Genomic DNA, 20,765 nt, shown 5'->3' with positions numbered 1-20,765 from the left:
GGACGTTAACGATACTTGTGGGAATCAGAACATCTAATCATTCTGGTAACTTGTGTCACCTCAAAGCTTTCATAAAAGAAAAAAATCTGACCCATGCTTGTTACGAAATGAATCCCATGTCAAAAACGTCTAATGCTTGAAATACTTCAAAGATATTTTTACTGATGACTTATGAATGCTTTAGCAACATTTAGTTACACTGTGTTCATAAAAATCAAATTCAGATTATTTTTGTAGAGCCACACAATCTGTCAATTCATGTATGTCCCTAATTCTTATTTTTAAAGACCGTAAAGATACATATTGACTAATAGGGATTTTACTGTGCGTCTCTTATTACAAACTGTCATTGAAAATGGTCAAATTTAAATTTTAACCTAGAAAATATAGATTTTCTAATACTAAAGAGTCGATTTAAATCTGGACGGAAAATAAATAATTGACTTACATGACAATTGATAATAATATGGACTGAATAAACAAAAAGCTAGCGGCCATATAATTTATTATTCTACGGGTTCACTCTGCTTTTTTTTTTCGTAATTTTGTACACGAAAATGTAATTTTTGGATTGATGAGAGAATTTATTTTTGTAAAAATTCTTTCGGATGACTGCATTTTAATATTATTCTAAGCACATTCTCTCTTAACGTAACATTTTTCACTGGCTCCGGCAATTTTGCATACACTAATAAATATGGCACAAGGAAAGATGATAATATTTATCGAACGAATATATTGTACTACAGTGAATCACATTATCTGATATAGACAAGATAAAAAATTGAGCTTGCATTCAGTAATTGGATGTTCATGCAAGATTAGCGATATGGTATCCATTTACAATACAATATTTATTTCTATTTACAGGTATTAGGATAAGAATGGTCAAAACATTACAAATCTATTAATGACCGTTTTATATTAAAATTTAAGCTCTTTAGAAAGTACAAAATTTTTTTTATTGTTTGACTTACATTTTGGTTCATATGACGAAAGTTTCGTAGCAATTACCAAAATATTTTGTTGTTTCTATAGCAACAAAACATGTTTCTAAGTGTATCTATACATGATCTTGATTTAAAAAAAAGTAGTTAATCTCCTTGTCATTAGGATCTACATCAGGGAATGTTATGTAGGAAAAGTTTTGATTTATACAGATATAAATAAATATCCTTAAGATAAAGACCTTGTGGATCTAGGTGGATGATAAATTGTATAATAAAAAAAATGTTCACCTCAACTTCGATAACAGTGGTCATGTCCACATGAGGTGCATAGCACAGCGCCAGCTTCTCAGCCGTGGACGTTTCCGTCCGCGGCGGAAACATCCCAAGGATCTCCAGTTTGTCGGCACTAGAGAACAACAACTCGTTCAGGCAGTAAATCCTTCCAACTTTATCAATCACGTAACACTAAACTTCACACTTTTCTTCAACACACATCACGAATCTGCGCAGAATCTTCAAAAAAACTCCAGTAATTTAAGAAACTCCTCAAAAGATCCTAACTTTCTTATAAGGCATAGATCATCAAAAACGAATATGAAGAAGAACAGATTTTAAATTTCAGGGTCCCCTAATATCCACATTCAATTTTAATTTCCTCCAAGACTAGAATTTAGACCTTCTGCACTATAATCTGGATCAACAGACACTATGATCTGGATCTACAGGCACTATGATCTGGCTCCACTGACACTAAAATCCGGATCTGGCATCATCATCAGCAACCCCAATCATCAAGATCTGCACCTTCCCTTTTCATCTTCCTCACTCCTCTGTCTGAATTTCGAATCTGTCTTTAGAATCTGGGGTTGAAAACTGGGGGCTGGGGTGACTAGAGGTGTTGAAAAGAAGCGACGCGAACAGCTGATCGGCGTCCCGGTCGCCGCCGCCGTCGTCGAATGTTTACTGGGTATTTGATTCGGGACAACCACTACCGCGGTATCTCGACTGAGAAACGGGAGGTGCTTCTATATGCTCTTAGTAGAAGCTACTACCTACTACCATCGCTACCACCAACCACCACCTTCGGGTAGCACGTCATCGCGACCAACTAGTGTTCCCTACCCTACTCTATTCTATCCTACCCAACCCTATCCAGCTTATAGTCTCGCGGCGTCGATTAGCTACGTCCTGTGGTACCGGTGATGGTACCGCACCGCTTCGGAACAGTGACGACCGAAATTCTACTCGTGGATACGAGCCAGCACGTGGAGCTTTACGCCGGTGCCCCCTCCTAGCGAGAACCCATCAAGGGGATAAGGATAGGGACGCCCCCCGAAGCGAATAGCGGACTCCGACGTTCACCGAGTTCCGCCGATTGAACAGCGCAACATGGCACACGTCACTCGCACGTCGCGCGTCAAACGTGCTGCCGACTCGGCCCGGGTCGCCTCGGGTCAATCTCTTGCCACAACTCAGAAAAAAATGAATCCTTGATTCTTATCTTCCTGAAGCACTCGGGACTCTCACGAGATAGGGTAATTGAGCCTCCTTTCTTCTCTGGTTCTGGGTGGAGTAGACTTGGAGAAGTGCAATAAAAGAAACTCGTTGAGATGAGATTATTCATACGGGCAACCAACTTATTTGCGATAAATTCAAAATTGTGTCAATAGTAGCATAAATGTTGAAAAATATTTAAAAGACAGTGTCATGCCATTTTTTATAAATAGTTCAAATTATTGAAATCTCTTAAAATCAGTAGAACTCCCTTAATAATCTTATCATTTCTTTTGAATTTCTATGAATCCCTTATATATTACGAAATCCCTGAAATACGTAGAAATTCATACGAATTCCTAGACGTTCCTTGAACTGTCATGTAATTTGTTTCTTTAAGGCTTAAGTTCTCCAGAAATTCCTTTCAATTATTTGAAATTTTTAAAATGTCATCGCTCAGAAAAAATTTTTGATTCAAAGAAAATTTCTTTGAATCAATGAAAAAAAGTCATTGGCAGTCAATCAAAGTTTTTGACTCAAAAATATTTCTTTGGTTCAAAGAAATGGTTTCTGGTTCCAATGCAAATTTTTCTTTAATTTTAAATTATTTTCTTTATTTTAAAGTTAATTTTGGATAGATTAAAAAATTATGAAAAAGAAACTGTTCCTTTAATTCAAGAAAAATATATCTCTAAGTGATTGATAACTCGGATGCGGTTTAAACATCGTTTGAAACTTTTTGAGATCCTACGAAATTCTTTGAAAATCTTTAAAATGTTCAAATCCCGTTAAATTCCTTGAAATTAAAAAAATCCTAATCTCTTTAAAATCTTTTTAAATCCCCTGAAATTGAAATCCTCCACGAAAGAATAAAAGAAATTACATCCATGAAAATAACTTTTAAAAATTATCAAAATAATAATTTTCTCAGAGAAAACGAAATAAAAATCACATTTTTCTAATACGTATTTGCTTTTTATTAGTTTAAATTTCTGCTGACGAAAATTCCCTTTCTTATTATCAAGCTTATGTTTTATCTCTCTAAATCGTTTAATCATTTTCAAGCCATTTTGTACTCTTTAACAGAAAATGTAGTGACAATACGATGATTAAAAAAAACGAAGAAAGTTTACATCCTGCTCCGTGATGAAACATGAAAAAATGTTCACTTAAAAATTACAATTCCCGTTTTTCATGTTTTTCTCGCCCGATGAAAATTCTGTTAATTAGATTGACAAGTAAAACAACATTCACAACGCCTGATTAATAGTTGTCAAGTATCTGCAGCGTTTGTATGTAATTTTAAAATAAAAAAGCTGAGGAAATTACAAACTAAAATTAGCTTAGAACAGGGATGACTAGCATCCCATATTTTTTCACCCTTTCGTGTATTTTGGGGATAATCGCATAATTAACGACTGTATAGGTAAGTCGAGCCTAAACAATAGAGTGCTCTTATTTTTGAATATTTGATTTAAACTGCCATCCCCTATTTTAGCATTAAAATGCGAGATAGTTTGAACTCAATCCGATAATACTTAAAGGGGCCAAACGATCCCTCGAAGTTTCTCATGTTTTTAAATGGGGAAAGACTGATGAACAAGATTAAAAGTCATCTCAAAAATTGAAGGGAAGCGTTTATTTCAATCCAATTTATAAAGTATGGGAAACTGCAAAACTTTAGATCCGTGAATATTCTATTCATAAAATCTGTGCCGAATTCTCATTTCCCACATGCAGAAAAAAAATGACGTTGCGATTTCAATCAATTGCTTGTCATGAGTAAGTGACGCGCTGGAAATTATGCCAACTTTCACTGGGTCATGTCGAATATTTTTGCTAGTGTGGTGTATGTCCAAAATATTTCATTGTTATAAATTGACATGGAAATATCTCTCAGGTTACGATGCTCTTAGATAAGTCAAAATCATCTAACAAGATGCTTGGTTTGCTTTGATTAGCTTCGCCTTCTTTTTTTTATTTAACCTCGAACTCTATAAGATGTTTTGCTTGGATGTGCTAACTCCTAAGGTATATGAAGCACTAATATATACAGATATTCTACTTCATAAGATTGATGTGTAACATGATTCATTCACTCAATTCGATCTACATACTATTTATTCTCTTTGAAATTTCTCGTTCTAAATGTAACATAATCTTTCGCGAGGTGTACAATCTTCATTAACATAAAATCGAGCATGACATCAGAAGACGTTTCACTTTCATCTAAGAAACACAAAGACAAATCAGAATTACACCTTCTTTTTATTTTTCAAGACGGTAAAACAAAAAACAATTTTAAGAGGTTGAAAGTGATGTTCCCAGTGACATGTTCCATGAAAGAAAGTATGCATCTATCGCTGTCAATTGACGTCCTGTCATTAAGAACGCGCCCACCCGAGACAAAAATATTTTCATACGAGATATTTCCTTAGCCAATCACGCTTCTTATGGACAGTTCACTAACAACAGTCGGTTAACGCTTCATCGGGAATAATCGTTAAAGTTAACGATGACGTCGCACAAGAGGTACTGTGTTAAGAATTTAACGGGGCGTTCAAGATCCGAGTTTTGCCCGAGTAGCACGTACACCTCTTCTCAGGGGTACAGATAATGACCTTCTTCACTTGTCTACATACATTTTCATAAACCATCAAATTATACACATATTCTATCACCCCTTTAGCACAAATTTATTCGATTCCAGTATGCCTCTCCCGGGAAAAAGGCAATACTAATTTTAATAAGCTTAAGGTTTTAAATCGAAATTTTCAAAAAAAGCTGAAATTTTTAGCCAAAAAAGATTAATTTTCAACCCAAAAATAATAATTTTGAACAAAAGAGCTTATATTTTTCTAGCTAAAAAATCGAATGCGTTAACGCATTTCCAACAAAAAAAAATTAATTTTTAACCAAACAGTTAAATTTTCAAGCTACGAAGATGAATCTACAACCAAAAGAACAAATTTTGGAACAAGAAAGACTAAACTTTAACCGAAAAATAATTGCATTTTTAACTAAATAGTTGAACTTCCAAGCTAAAAAGACGAACCTCTTATTAGGAGGCAGTGTAATTTTCAACCAAGAAAGATGAATTTTGAAACCAAAAAGATGACTTTTCTGACAAAAGATGCATTTTTAATCTGAAGGAATAACTTTGACATCCAAAAAGACTATTTAACAAAATAGTTAAGTTTTCAACAAAATAATTAAATTTCTAACTAAACCGTCGAATTTATTTTTGAAAAAAAAAACATATCTGGAGTTTCAAAACAAAAATAGATTTCTAACTAGAGTCAAGACTTCGCTATGCGGATATGAGACTGAGACTAAACACCTATTCCAAGAAGGACAAGCTGTCAGTATCCAAACCGAAATTTTGAGGAAACTTATTCTAAATTAATTTTCTGCTTCTTAGAATCCGATTAGAATTCATTCAGGTAAACCTCTCGTTTTGAAAAACTGATTTGAGAATATCGGACCCAACAGAAGACTGAAGATTTAATTTCTCGATGATTATCACCGGATGTGTAATGTAATTCTTATAGAACCATAATTTATACCCTGCCATCATCCTGTCACCTGAAGTATCAAGAGTCTACCGAAACTAGAGCTGTCACTTTTTTTTAAACGTTCCTTTCTAAACCCTCCCATAATTGAGAGGACGGAATTGAATGATCACAGGAGTAATTGTCGTAATTCGTCGTAAATTTTATTACACACATGCACCGCGGATTATTCGTTCAATGGCGGGACTTGTTATTAGTCTTTTACGGACTTTTGATAATCGGTGTAGCCTGAGGCCTGAACGACTATTCAGCGCCCCAATTTCACTCGATTAACAACTTTTGGATCTAGATTCGATTTGTCACGAACCGGAAGAGAGGAAATCATTTTGATCTGGTGCGCACATTTTAGGCATGATAGAATAATTAATTTGCACAGAAAAAATTAGTCTTGAAATAAACGGATTTTTAGTTGAAATAGGGACAGCATAGCTTTTTTGTGAAGCTTATCAAAGGAGGAGTGAAAAATCCTTTTGTTACTCGGTATCACTCTATACGAAATAACTACATAAAGATCGCAAAAACGACAAAAATTGCGTATTTTTACAAAACAAGCTAAATTTAGTGTTTTCTTTCATAAGGGTCTTATCGAGTAACACAAAAAGTATATGTATTTTTGGAAGCCTTATATTTTTCACATTATAAAAAAATAAGAACATTCTCGATAATAAACTTTGAAAAATATGATTCGGGGGGGGGGGGGGGGAAAGGGCCTTATCGAAACCCCTCCTTTTATGCAGAGTTTAGAGAATTTTCAGTAATTTTACCAATTCACGGATACCTTATGTAAAATACACATACCTTTTTTTACAGTTTATAGTTTGAAGATACATATCAACTTGGCAGAAAAGTTCAGTAAATGTTACAGAAAATATACGTAAATTTACAAGATTGCTGAAAACTTGATAAACTCTTCAGAAAATTCTGTAATATGTACAGAAAAGCCGCATGTTTTTACTATTTCAACTGAAAATGTTCCAGATATTAAATTCATCAAGTTAACAAATTCTTATTTGCAATTATTCGATTTTGATTTCTTTGAAATAATAATAGTTGAAGTATTAAAAGGCTTTCAATGTTAATTCTGCAAATTTAAAAGATGTAAAAACAAACGATGTTAAATGTTAATCTAAAATTTTTCGACTATATTTATATAATTATTGAATTGCATAGTCCAATTCAATTACGAAAATTTTATCTATTATTTTTTTAATTTGATATTCTTCCGAAAGTAAAAAACTTAATCGTTAAGAGGCTCGAAGTAAATATATAATATAGTACATCTTCAAATTCCTAACTTTTGAACTGAATAATTAAAAATTAAGACACATCAAGATTAAAATAGTCAATTTCCAAATTTTAAATTCCTGATCATCTCCTAGTCTGGTAGTGAGGGGCCGTTCACATATTACGTAACGCAATTTTCAACCAATTTTAGACCCCCCACCCCAGTTGTAACACAACGTATTAAAACGTACACCCCCCCCCCCCCAGTAACGTAACAAATCTTGATTTTGCTATTTTACAGCCTTTCAAACAGTGTGCATCCTAATATCACTTGTAGAATATTCAAATATTACTGTCTGATGTTTTCTACATTAAGAATTTCAAACTCAGAATGATTAGTTTTTAAAATATTTATTTATTATTGCACAAGAAATAAAATAAAAAAGGGACGTACAAAACACCAATATCAACACAACTCATTGCCAATATAAACTAATAAAAGCCGCGCGTTCGTAATATGTGAACGGCCACTTATACACGGAGAAGAAGATATCGCACAATGATATCGCAAAACCTCTGTATTGAAATAAAGCGCAATATCATAACGTATATAAACAGGTTCCGGAGCTTTTTAGGACATTGCACTAAAATCGCTTGGCTACTATTAGAACACTCGTATATATAATATAATAAAATAATAATATAATGTAAAATCTTGCAATGTACGATATCACAATTTTACGCTATTATAATATGATAATTACGATATATAGCGCAGAAATTACGGTATATATTGCAATTCTTGCGATATCGTTTTCTACGTGTACTTCTTTTTAAAAATTCAATTTCATAACTCAGGATTTTCATTCCCTTGAAAAATAGCCTGTTCCATGTCATAATTATAGTTCTATTCTAAAATGACCTGTTACAAATCAGAATCACAATACTTTAAAACAATCTTTTTGTTCTAAAATTATTATAATTTTGTTGGAAAATTCCTTTTTCCAGATCTGCATTATGATTTTTCTTACAAAAATTCCCTGAACCAACTCAAAATTATCATTCTTTAACAAATTCCCTGTGTCCGTTCAGAAATTTCAATATGGATCTTGTCGGGGCCAGATCGGGCCGAATTTGGCACAAATAGGGCTATCTAGATGGGGTCAGACTCGAAATGAAATGCGATATCCGATCGGGGCCGAAGCGCAACGCCCAGAGATAACCCGGTCTGGCTCCGATCGGGCCCATTTTAATTTATTTGTATTATTCCTAATTAAAAGGGATTCTTAAATAAAATAATATTAAAATCGTATACATCTCCTCCTAAACTGCAATTTGAGAATATAAAAATCAGATTATTAAACAAATAACGATATGAAATCATTGGAATATGTAAGACTAGAAACAAAATATTTGTAAATAAAAATTTGTTTGGAGCAAACGGAAAAAGTCGAAAGACACAATATAACAGCCAGAATTTGTGTATGATAAACTATTTAAGTATTTTGAAATATATTTTTGGTTTCAATTTCTAAATTGAAGTTGCTTTCAATTTCTATATTGAAATTAAATGTAGAAAAATATTTTGAAATAAGTGGATTATGATATTGCACTACAATAAGAAGGTTGTATTCACATTCCGATTATATTAAATCACCTAAAAATACGTGAAAACAAATGTATTTATGACATCATTGATGATCTAATTTGTTTTCATATTTAACACATTAAATATTACTTCTGCTTCTTTTCTTATAAATAAATAACCTCACTTCGAGGTTAGGTTTCATCTTAAGATTCTTGATAAATTTACTTATTATAGTCTTCAACACGCACCTCAGGAATATTTTGAAGTATAGAATATCTACACTCTCGTCTTGTGCTCGCTTTAAAAATTTTTTCCACTTATTTTGTCACGTTTTAAATGATTAATTTCAATATTTTTTACATTTGACACTCTACATTGAAACTTGGGCGATTTGGAATCAATCCACTTTAGGTCGCGAAATTAATGGGGCGCCATCTACTGACTTGATTGGCTGTTAATTCGGGGTCTAGAGGGGGCCAAATTTAAGATCTACAGGAATGTGTCCCCGATTTGGCCCAAGTCGGAAATAAGATAAATATTTGGCAATTTCTGCACGGGTCAAAGTCAGAACTATAATAATTGTTTCAGAAAAGTCCCTTTTGAAATTCAGAATTACAGATATCTCTTCTAAAATACATATATACGATATACATAAATGCGATATATATATATATATATATATATATATATATACATAAATAAGATTTTAGATAAATACTAATTAGATCTTTAACCGGATTTTGAGATTATTATTAGTTTTAGTACAATCGGATGAGATGTCCCGGCCACTGTATCAAATTTTCAGTAACTTCCGGCGTTTTTCCTTGTGAGTAAATGTCCGGTCTTTTTCCAGTTTCACGCTCAGATAGACACCCTGGTTTCATATAAATCTACTTCAATCATACATTATTTCATATGATATGAACAGTCAATTAAATTTTGAAGTGACACTGGATATGTGATTCTACTAAAACTAAGAATTAAAGCAATCCTGGTCAAAAATAAACTGACTATCGTCTTTTTTCCGGTCTCGAAAAATTCCCCATCATTTCTTCAGTATCTCAATCCAGTGTCTATCTTTTATGGAGGGCACGATCTGATTTAGAACATACAATATGTGCGAGGAAATATAAAACTTTTACTTTTTATAGTGGATGTTCTGGTATCATCAGAGTTGAACAACATTATTTTATACACTATCAAATGACATTTAAATTGACTGACTAAATGTTTCTAATAAAGCTAATCAAGAATATGAACAATCCTGGTCAACAATATAAACTCACAATCAGTTAACGGTTGTTCTCCTGGTTTAAAAAAAAGTGTCCCATCATCTCCCGGTTTCTCAATCCAGTAAATACTCTGAAAAAAATTGTGCTAATATATTTTGACTGTCCCTAATATCTGTCGTCTATGGAGGGCACAATCTGCTTTGGTAGAAGATTAAATATGTGGGAGGAAATATAAAACTTGTAGCTTTTTTTTTAAAATGTTCTGGTATCAGAGGTGCAAAGTGAATCGCGGCAGGTGCACAGTTGAAAGAGATGATGTTTGAGAATCGAACCGCACAACGCCCTATGAAGGAAGCCTGTTCGAATCGGTGCGTTGGTTACCGTTGGGTGGCGCTGGATGGCAGCTTGGAATGCCGTTTAGCGACTTCCCTCTCCCACCAGATTCATCAGATCGTCTCTGTTACGTCTTTTATTCGCGTATTTCGTGCCGTCTTTTTCAAAAGGGACTTCCTCTCACCTTTCTTAGCCTTTCCTCATCCTCCACCTGACAGGGAATGCCAGTTGATCAATTTCGTCGCGAAATTGGATTAAAATGATATGCAACGATTTTAATTAGATTTCGGATTTTTTATTTCATCAGTTAATTGTGCATCAAAATCATTCGATTTTCAAAATCGATTGCTTGCCATTAATTTTCTTGACTAGCAACTGCCAAATGTGAATTCTTATATGCAACATAAAAATCGTGAGCGCCTATATGCCCATTGAAACCTGAACGTTCAAAGAAATTTCCTACAATTTTTCGCACGAAAAACGATTAAGGGGGCGTTCAAAAAACACTTAACAAATCAATATAGGAAAATTTTGATTTTTTTTTAACCCTGAAATTCAAAATTTTCTAAACATTCCTTGTTCCAGAAATATTATATCGGTCATGACTAACTTACGACTTTTAATTAAAAGTATACCAACTGCCACTCAATAGCAATCAATGAAGTTGAGCGAAAATTAATTTTGGACCCGTAAAAGTGAAACACTTCTTTGCAATCTTCCCTCTCCCTTTCTATTTCTTTATCACTCTACTTCTCTTACGTTTCCTCTTTCTCTTCCTCTTCTCGATACAGCTTTTGCAGGTCAGGTAGCCACAAAGACTCTTAACGATCTGAGTACCGAAATTATGTGGGAAAAAGTACCAAACCTTACTTAATTTAACACTCAACGCCATGTCACCACTTCTTCTCTTCTGTAGTTATAAGGTTTACTTCTTTTTGCCCAAGTCAACGAGATCATTTCATTGCAGCCTCCATTGAATTTGTTATTTTCCTCCTGTCATTATTGCTGTATGAAAGGTTCGTTCGTTGCCAATTTCCAGCTGTTAATTAGAGCCTAAATGTTTTTAAACTGAGGAGCAACTGTACACGGAGAAAAAGATATCGCACAATGATATCGCAAAACCTCTATATTGCAAGAATGCACTATATGATAACATACAATCAGGTCCTGGAGTTTTGTACGATATTATAATGCACTAATATCACAGAAAAAAATGAAGTTAAATTTTGTTTCTGTCGTCTGCTATACGGCGTCCTTAGCAGCAATGGGGAAAAGGCAGAGTATGAGTGAGTTCGAGCTATAAATCGGGACACCAGGTTTAAAATAATCACAGAAAAAAGTAAAAAGTTGCTGCAGGTAAGACCTGCAACTGAGGTTAGAAAAATAATTTTGAACTCATCGACGCAAAATTTAACTGACAGATAGGAATCCCCATTTCTCTCAAATTTAATGAAGTTAAACGACGCTGGTAAGAGCTGGCGTCGTAATAGTCACTACACCTCGAATAAAAATGGAGCGATTATACGATGAAAGATTATCCAGGCAAGGTTACAAATCGGAAATTATCTTCGATTCATGTGAAGTTTATCTGGCAACATTAATTTTTGTTCCAGTGAATCTTTAACCTGGAATCGATGTAAACTTTATCTTTAATTTTCCCTGTGATCGTTTATTCACTACTCGAACCCTCGCGAGGTCACAAAAGTATAAACACAATGTGATAGCGTAATAAACTTAAATTCTTACGCTATAGATTGCACAATTATGCGGTATATAATGTTAAAACTTGCAAGGTACGATATCACGATTTTGCGCTATTATAAATGCGATAATTACAATACCCGTGTCGAAATCCAATCAGGGATCCCATCGGGTCCCAGCCGTATTGCCACGCTTTAAGCCGGGCGCTGGTCGGGGAATCCGGCCGGGATCCGGCTAAAAACGTCACGGTAAACTGGTCGGATCCCAGCTTCAATATCGGCCGGGATCCGATCGGGTAGTCCGACCAAAAAGCGGTTAAGAAATGTTGCTTCAGGCGAGAAATTGGTAACTTATTTTGTCTTTTAAGGCTCATCGTAAAGATTACGATGAACTTTAAAAGTCAAATCAAGTGAACCAATTCTGGCAAGAAACTTGGAGTCGAATTTAATTCCCTGATGATAGAATCTCATCGCAATTTGGAAGCCACGTGGTGATTTAAGGTTAGGAAAGAAGAAAGTAAAAACTGTATACACAAGACTATATTTTAATTAAAAATAATAATTATTCGCGCACTAAGTGGGGGTTTCAAACTAATTACTGAAATAAGGTTGATTTTAACCACGAGTCTCGATTTTATTTTCGAACTTCGAAGAGATGACGCGACGTGAGTGCAAGCAGCATCCTCGTTCCAGGTGCGAAACTGAAAATTACTGAGTGTCTATGCAGACGGCAGATAGAGCAGGCGCTATATTTGGCGGTAAATTTGAAATTGTACAGGCTAAATATTGTCTAACTATAGAGAAGTTGATAAAAAATGTATCATTTCTGTTGTTGCACATAGCAGAATCGATAATGGTTTAATTTAAAATGTTAAATTATTTGAAAAAATTTAATTTTTTTTTTAATAATTTAAAAAAGCTCATTTTTGTTTCACTGATCTAATAAATCTTTAAATTATAATTTTCAAATAATAATTCATCTAGCATCCATAATCACGTCTTTGATAATACCACGGCTCTTAAAAAATGTGTAATTTCTACAAAACATTAACCTGACCAGTGCCCAGCCGGCTCCCGACCATGGGATATAAACAGGGTTGGCTCGGCCAGTAACCGGCCGGCCCCGGACTACGTGATTCGAGAAAATTGTAGCCCGACCGGCTCGCGCCCGGTTCCTGCCCATGAAACCCAGCCAGGGGTAGCCCGGCCGGGATCCGACCAGAAACCTTGTTGTATGAGGGCCAACCGGGGAAATTTCTACACGGGTATATAGCGCAGGAATTACGATATATATTGTAATTCATGCGATATAGTTTTCTCAGTGTAGAGTGGTCAAAAATTAGGGAGAGTTTGGTTTTTTACATGCGTCAATAAATGTGTATAGCCCAACCGAAAAAAATTCCTTTTTTTATGTAGTCATTCTGAAAAAATCGCAATATTTGCTAATTTCTGTAAGCTTCTTCGTCAACTTCTTAAAAAATCTCAGAATAAAATTAGGATGGAAAAGCACAAATGGTAAAAGATTTAAAAAAAAAAAAACACAAGGATCCGAGAAATGTGGAAAAACGGATCATTTTACTGCAAGTTCACCGGCAGGTTGACAGGTGAACTCTCTTGAATTGAACCAGTGAAATCTCCACTGGTTGAATCAGTACTTTGAGTTGTCACTGGCGACCAGTTATTTTCAGAGTTCATTGGGTGAACCAGTAAGTAAATTAACTAAAACGGTTACTGAAATATATACCGCATACACGCGGCCAAAACATGAACTGGCTGCAATAAGCAGAGGAAACTAATGTCTGTCACTTGAGTTTGACTTTGAGTGACGTGCAGTGTCGACAGAATGATGATGGACCTTTCAACGGTTATGTGGAATATATTATATTCTTTATATTATATTGCAGCCCGGATCTCTTTTATTGTTTTGGAAAGATAATGCAAAGGTTAGTTAAAACATGATGCATGTTAAGTGCCATACCTGATCAGCTGATGGACCAGTGAAATCTCACTGATTGTCAGTTACACACTTCTGGCTGCTTCAACCAGTCAGATTTCACTGGTACATTTTAAGAGAGAGGACTTTATGATTAATGCAAAGAACCCCAATTTTAATCCTGTAGGAAATTTGGAATACAAATTGGCAAGTGAATCCTCAGGGTGGATTCATAGGTTTGTGACTCTACAAAAAATAGGTATATTTTTTTTGGCTGGTTTATAAATATTTGCGAGGATACGTGAAAATCCAAACAACCACTTACTTTATACCACTTTAGTCAACGTTCATGTGGAGGTTTTTGTTTTTTTCTTTGAGATTATGCAAGCATAGTAAGGTAATACTAGGCAAAGAACTAACATTCAGAGCAATTGCATCATTAGGGCGATGATGGTCGATAAAAGGTGATAATAAATAAGGTTCACAACTTTTGAAGTGGTTCACGAGGAGTCACGCGGAAGCTTCGGCTAACAGCCAATACGTCCAGCCGACACTCTCGACAGCCTGTACGGTTGGCAACAGCCTTTTAACAGGCGTCATGTACTTTTTTTCCACGATTCTTCCACTAACTGGCGGTTCAAGTCTCACGCCTGCAGTATTCACGAACGTTGACAAGGTACCTCCAACCTTCCTCGCGCAATTGACGTTTGGTTCGAAGCTTTCATCATGCCTTCTCTTTTCACTTCTCGAGTATTTAATGGTCGCAAATTATAATTGAAAGTAGAAATCTTGGCAACTTTTGTGTATTATTAAGAAATAAATTGTTTAATATGTGTTATAGAGAGTTGCACTCTTTCCCCTATTCCGCTTCTTTCGAATTTTAAAAATAAATATTGCTTTTTTCAATAAGCTTTTGTTTTTAAATTAAAGTCATATGTCGAAGTTTACCTTAATCAAGTCCTGTGGAATGTGGAATGTGAAACGTGGAAATGTATACATAATTAACCTCCTGATTGAATTTAGAGAACACAAACTATAGTGATTGTCTGTCAAAAATTCGTTTTTTTTTTTTTAATTAATTCTTTTAACTAAAAATTTAACTATTGTATTGTTGTTTGAAAATGTATCATTTTTATTTGAGAATTTAACATTTTTTTAGTAAAAAATGAACCTTTATGTAAAAAATTCATTTTTATGGCTTAAAAATTTTATTTTCAGAATGTCCTAAGGAAAGACAATTTTATAATTTGGTTAATTTTTTTTCTTGCTTGACTGAAAAAGCTTTTCTAGTTCAAAAATAAATGATTATGGTAGGAAAGTCAACTATTTGGTTGGAAATAATTTTTTCGTTGACAGTTCATATGTTAGGGTCAAGCATTCAGCTTTTTGTAAAAAATTATTCGTTTTGGCTTGAAACTTAAAAAAAGTTTTTTTTGAAAAATTCAGTATTTCGTTGAAAATTTATCTCTCGGTTCAACACATAACTATTTTGTAGGAAAATTTTTTTTGGTTGTAATATATTTTTTTAACTGAAAATTGAATTGTTCTATTTTTGGTTTTTAATTTAGCTTTTGTGGTTGACAATGAATCTTTTAAGACACTAAATGCCACTATTTGGTCACAAATTCAGCTATTTTCTTTCAAATTGATTTTTTTTTAAACTGTTAAAAAGACATCCTTTTTAGTCGAAAATTTAACCTGTTTGTTGAACATTCGAATTTTTGATAGAAAATTTGTGCTTTTGCTTGACAGATCAACTATTTGTTTGTAAATGAAATTTCTCGATTGATTTTCTTTTTAATTCAACTATTTGGTTAAAAATCTATCTTTGTGAGTTAAAAATTCAACTATACTATTGAAAATTGAATTTTTTTATCGAACATTCAAGAATTTTTATGAAAATGCAATATATGTCTCGACATGAAATCACAAGTGCTGTAAAGTCTGGTCATAATTTAAAATTGTAGATGAGGTCAGAAAAAGTGATTTATTTTCCATCACTCTGAAGCCTGAAGTAATGATCCGGCACATTAGACTGGTCAGCTTCCGAGTAAGCTTTTTCGTCAAGGATCGGGCTGGAGTCACGCACTTCTGCGATCTGCGCTTCGGTGATGATCTCCGAACCACTTTGTTTGAACTACTGCTTCATTATTAGCCATTCTGCAGTGTGCAGAAAATTTATGGCAGTAAGAAACTCTCGGGCCTCAGTTCATTAAACCGCTTCCTACAACACGAGGAAACTTCATGTTTACATAGCCGAATGACCTTTTCTGATGAAAAATTAAAGAATTCTTAATATTCGTTTTTTATCATAATCATCAGTCATTTCCAGTCATTTACCATTACATTCTATAGTTGAAAATTCCAGTTTTCTACTAAGAAGAAATTAATATTAAAAAAGCAGATCGTGTAGGGAATGTAACAATGTGATATAAAAATTCGAGTCCTTCAAGATATAAATGGAGGAGTAGAATTAAAATAATTGCTGTATTTTATAATGATTATAACGCCAGTAGCGCTTTCAAGTGTTGCAATTCCCTGATCAATTCTTATAAAATGATGGGCTCTGAGTGCCAAGTCAATAGCTGTCTGTAATAATGACAATATTCACGCGAAACTAATTTGCACTTAAGAAGGTTGAATCAACCAATTGCATGCAATCACCTTTAATTTTATGAAATAAGTGGCTTAACATGTTTTTAGTAAACCTGAAAAAGATCTCGTTGATGTTATTCAATTTCAATAGAAATAGGGTGATTTTTAAAGAAAATAGGTTAATAAATTCTTTCAAATAAAATTAATGTATATGCCATATTGAATTCATTGACACCTTAAATTCCAAAGATTTCAAATTTAATTTTCAACCGGAAAATATTGTTAATTTTCCACCCAAAGAAATGAATTTTCAACCAAAACAAAGACCAATTTTCAACGAAATACTTAAATTTTTTATCAAATGGTAAGATGTTTAAACCAAAAAGACAACATTTTATTTAAAGAAAACAAGATTTTAATTTTAAATCAAAAAGAAAGGAAGATGAATATTCAACAAAAAAGAAAGATGACTTTTCTATTATGATGGATGAATTTGCAACAGAACCGTTGAATGTTTAACAAAAAAATACGACCAACAAAATATTTGAATTCTTAAACTTACATTTTTTATCTTCAAAAATGAATTTTCAACCAGGAAGATTAATTTGTATACCAGAAAAGACGAATTTTCAACAAAACTAGAAGCTCTCACGCGCGCGACCCGCTCATTTCCTTGTAATTATTCTATTTGGAAATTACGTAAAAAAAATGCCACGATAATCATTTTTACTTTAATAAAATCTATTTATACACAACTTCGCATGGGTACCATATACGACGAAAGACCGAGTTGTGTACTCGAATTTTGAAAACCCGAATAAACTCGGGAGGTGGTTTTCTGCAGTTTTCCTCTCATTTGATCAAATGGTTAGGCAAATGCGAGTACTTCGGGCAAACTCGTACGTAGTTGCATTGTAACTAAACCTCAGTAAAAAACTGACCCTATTCGTTGAAAATAGCCAAATTCTAAACTTTTTATGAAACTTCTTTGAATAATTAATCATTAATAATTCTGGTAAATTTAACAAATCACTTAGAAAAGAGTCATCACAAAGGCAATCTCAGTTAACTTCGTAAACAAATTTGAATAATACCCAACTCTCAATATGTTTATGAAAATTATTGGAATGATTAATAATTATTATAAATTTACAAAGTAACGTTTAAAATGATCATCAGAAGACATTCTCAGTTCATTCCGTAAACAAATTACGCCTCTTCCTTGAAAAATAGCCAAGCTATAAATATTTTAATAAACATTTTTTAAATAATTAATAGCTGTAGATTTTCAAAGCATCAGAGAAAAAAATTCATCGGAAAGATATTCTTAGTTAATTATGGTAAAAAATGAAGCCTACTCGTAGAAAGAAAAGCAAACTCTTAATTTTTCAATTGAAATTCTTTCGATAATTAATAGTTATTGTAAATTTACAAAGCAACATAGAAAAAAGTCATCTAATGGACATTCCTAGTTGATTTCAAAAACAAATTAACTCGTAGGATAAACGTCAAACTCTTAATTTTCTTTTTAAAATTGTTTAAATAACTAACATATCTTGTAAATTTACAAAGCAAAATAGAAAATATTCATCGGATAGCCATTCTTGGTTGTCTTCGTAAACAGATTACTTGCAGAAAAAAGGCAAACATTTAATTGTTTAATTAAAATTGTTTAAATAATTAATAGTTCTTGTAAATTTGTAAAGCAATATAGAAAAGAGTAATTGGATAGACATTCTTAGTTGACTTCAAAAACAAATTGATTCGTAGGATAAAGGTCAAACTTTTAGTTTTTTAACTAAAACTGTTTAAGTAATTAATAGTTTTTGTAAATTTGCAAAGCAATATAGAAAAGAGTCACCGGATAGACATTCTTAGTCGACTTCGTAAATAAATTGACACGTAGAAAAAAGGCCACACTTTAAATCTTTTAATTAAAATTGTTCACATAATTAATAGTTTTTATAAATTTGCAAATCAATATAGAAAAGATTCATCGCATAGACATCCTTAGTTAACTTCGTAAACAAATTTACTTCTAGAAAAAAAGGGCAAACTCTTAATATTTTATTTAAAATTGTTTAAATAATTAATAGTGCTTGTAAATTTGCAAAGCAATATAGAAAATTGTCACCAGATACACATTCTTAGTCGACTCCGTAAATTAATTGACTTGTAGAAAAAAGGCCAAACTCTTAATTTTGTAATTAAAATTATTTACATGATTAATAGTTTTTGTAAATTTGCAAAGCAACATAGAAAAGAGTTAGTTGACTCCGTGAACAAATTGACTCGTTGAAACTCTTAATATTTAATTAAAATTCTTTAAATAATTATTAGTTCTTTTGTAAAGCAAGATAGAAAGGAGTGAGTTGACTCCGTGAACAAATGCACTCGTAGAAAATAGTAAAACTTTTAAGTTTTAAATTAAAAATGTTTGAATAATTAATAGTTCTTGTAAATTTACAACGCAACTTAATAAATTAAAAGTATTCTTTAAAGAAGAGCCATTCATGGCAATTGTTTAAATAATGACATTGTTTGAAGATTAAATAAATGCTAAAAGCCATAAATGAGCTCCACTCGAATTCGGCATGATCGCTGTAACTTAATCGCTAGGAATGTTTACATCCAATAATGTAAACAGATCCCTCGAACGTGCCTGTTTCACTTTTCTATTACTCTATGGGAAGCTGCAACTAACTTTCAACTATAGGATAATTAAGCTTGAAAGCTAAAAAGTAAAATATTTTTTTAAACATTTGACTCTTATACCCAAAAAGATGCATTTTCAAACAAATAGTTGAATTCTCAAATTGTTTTCAACTGAAAAGGTTGAGTTTCAAACTAAAAACAGAATATTTAAATTTCCAGTTTAAAAAATTAATAAAAAAAAAGTGGAATCAGTTGAATTCAAATAAATAAGCCGCATTTTTAATTAAATAGCCGTATCCTGGACCAAAATGATGAATTTTTAACAAAGAAAATTAATTTTCGACTCAAAAAGACGAATTTTCAAAAAAATACAGGAATTTTTACAAAATAGTTGAATTTTGATTTCCAAAATATAAATTTTAAAGAAGAAATTTAATGTTCTACCAAATAGTTACATTTTTAATTAAATAGCTTAGTTTTTAACAAAATTGTCGAATTTTCAAACAAAATAATTTAGTTTTACACCAAAAAGATGAAATCCTAACCGACAAGATTAATTTTCTACAGGAAGGACGAAATTTTAACGAAATGGACCAATTTTCACCGAAACATTTGCATTTTTTAGAACAAAATTCTTGTCAAAAAGAGATTAATTTTCTACAAAAAAGTTACATTTTCCACCCGAAAATATCAACTAAATATGAACCAAAAAACGATTAGTTTTTCACGAAAAATATAATATATATATATATATATAGTAGATATTCAAGAAAAATCCTAATAAAGAAACATTTGGATTCAACCAAAAAATTCGAATTTTCAACAAAACAGTTGACTTTTCAATGATAAAGTTGCATTTGTTATTAATAAGTTCAACCCTCTATGCCAGAAAAGATCAATTTTCAACCAAATCGTTGACTTGTTATCTAAAAAAGATAATTTTTTAACTAAATAGTTGAATTTTCAACAAAATAGTAAAATTCTCAACCATCAACATAAATTTTTAACAGAGTAGTTTTACTTTAAACTAAACAGAGTAAACATTGAATCAAAATTAAATATAAATTTGTTTACTGAGTGTTATTCATTTATTTTGCATTTACGCAAAAAATGAGAAAAAGGGTATAACTTTCTTGAAAATAGGGAAAAAAGAGGAATTCTTCAAAAAAGAGTAAACGAGGGGAGTGCATCTATTCGAAGGGCATCTTTTAAAAAAATTGCAACCTTTGTTAAAATTTATCATCAAGAAACGTACAAAACGTTACTTAAGCTAGTAACGTTACTTCCGTTAAACCTCCCCCCCCCCTAAATTTTCAAAGTAGTTTATAGGCGGTCCCCTATTCAACTTGTGAACAACTATTAACAATAAAAAAAGTATAATAATTAAAAGAACCCTGGAAAGGAACTGTGCATTCTATTCTAACTGAAGGGTTTCGTCGCGTGATACTGAGAGACTTCAACGTTGGTTCAGGCGAGGAGAGAATAATAG

At 32.7% G+C, this 20,765-nt stretch overlaps 1 protein-coding gene across 2 annotated transcripts in view; it reads right to left on the bottom strand.

Annotated features, from left to right (window-relative positions):
• Positions 1–20,765, bottom strand: part of LOC117169114 (transcription factor AP-2-epsilon) — a 121,117-nt gene that overhangs the window by 81,336 nt on the left and 19,016 nt on the right. The window contains exon 1 of one of the 2 annotated variants that reach the window (XM_033355274.1): positions 1,239–1,972. The exons of the other annotated variant lie outside the window; for it this stretch is intronic. Within the exon in view, the coding sequence (XP_033211165.1) occupies positions 1,239–1,331 (93 nt within the window). The 5' untranslated portion in view covers positions 1,332–1,972. Of the gene's footprint in view, positions 1–1,238; positions 1,973–20,765 lie in introns of those variants that run through there. 2 annotated transcript variants of the gene reach the window in all.

The sequence above is a fragment of the Belonocnema kinseyi genome, chromosome 3 (assembly GCF_010883055.1).
Source record: "Belonocnema kinseyi isolate 2016_QV_RU_SX_M_011 chromosome 3, B_treatae_v1, whole genome shotgun sequence".
Classification (NCBI taxonomy): domain Eukaryota; kingdom Metazoa; phylum Arthropoda; class Insecta; order Hymenoptera; family Cynipidae; genus Belonocnema; species Belonocnema kinseyi.
The sequence above is the reverse complement of the archived record's forward strand: the minus strand, read 5'-3'. Positions and strand labels throughout refer to the sequence as shown.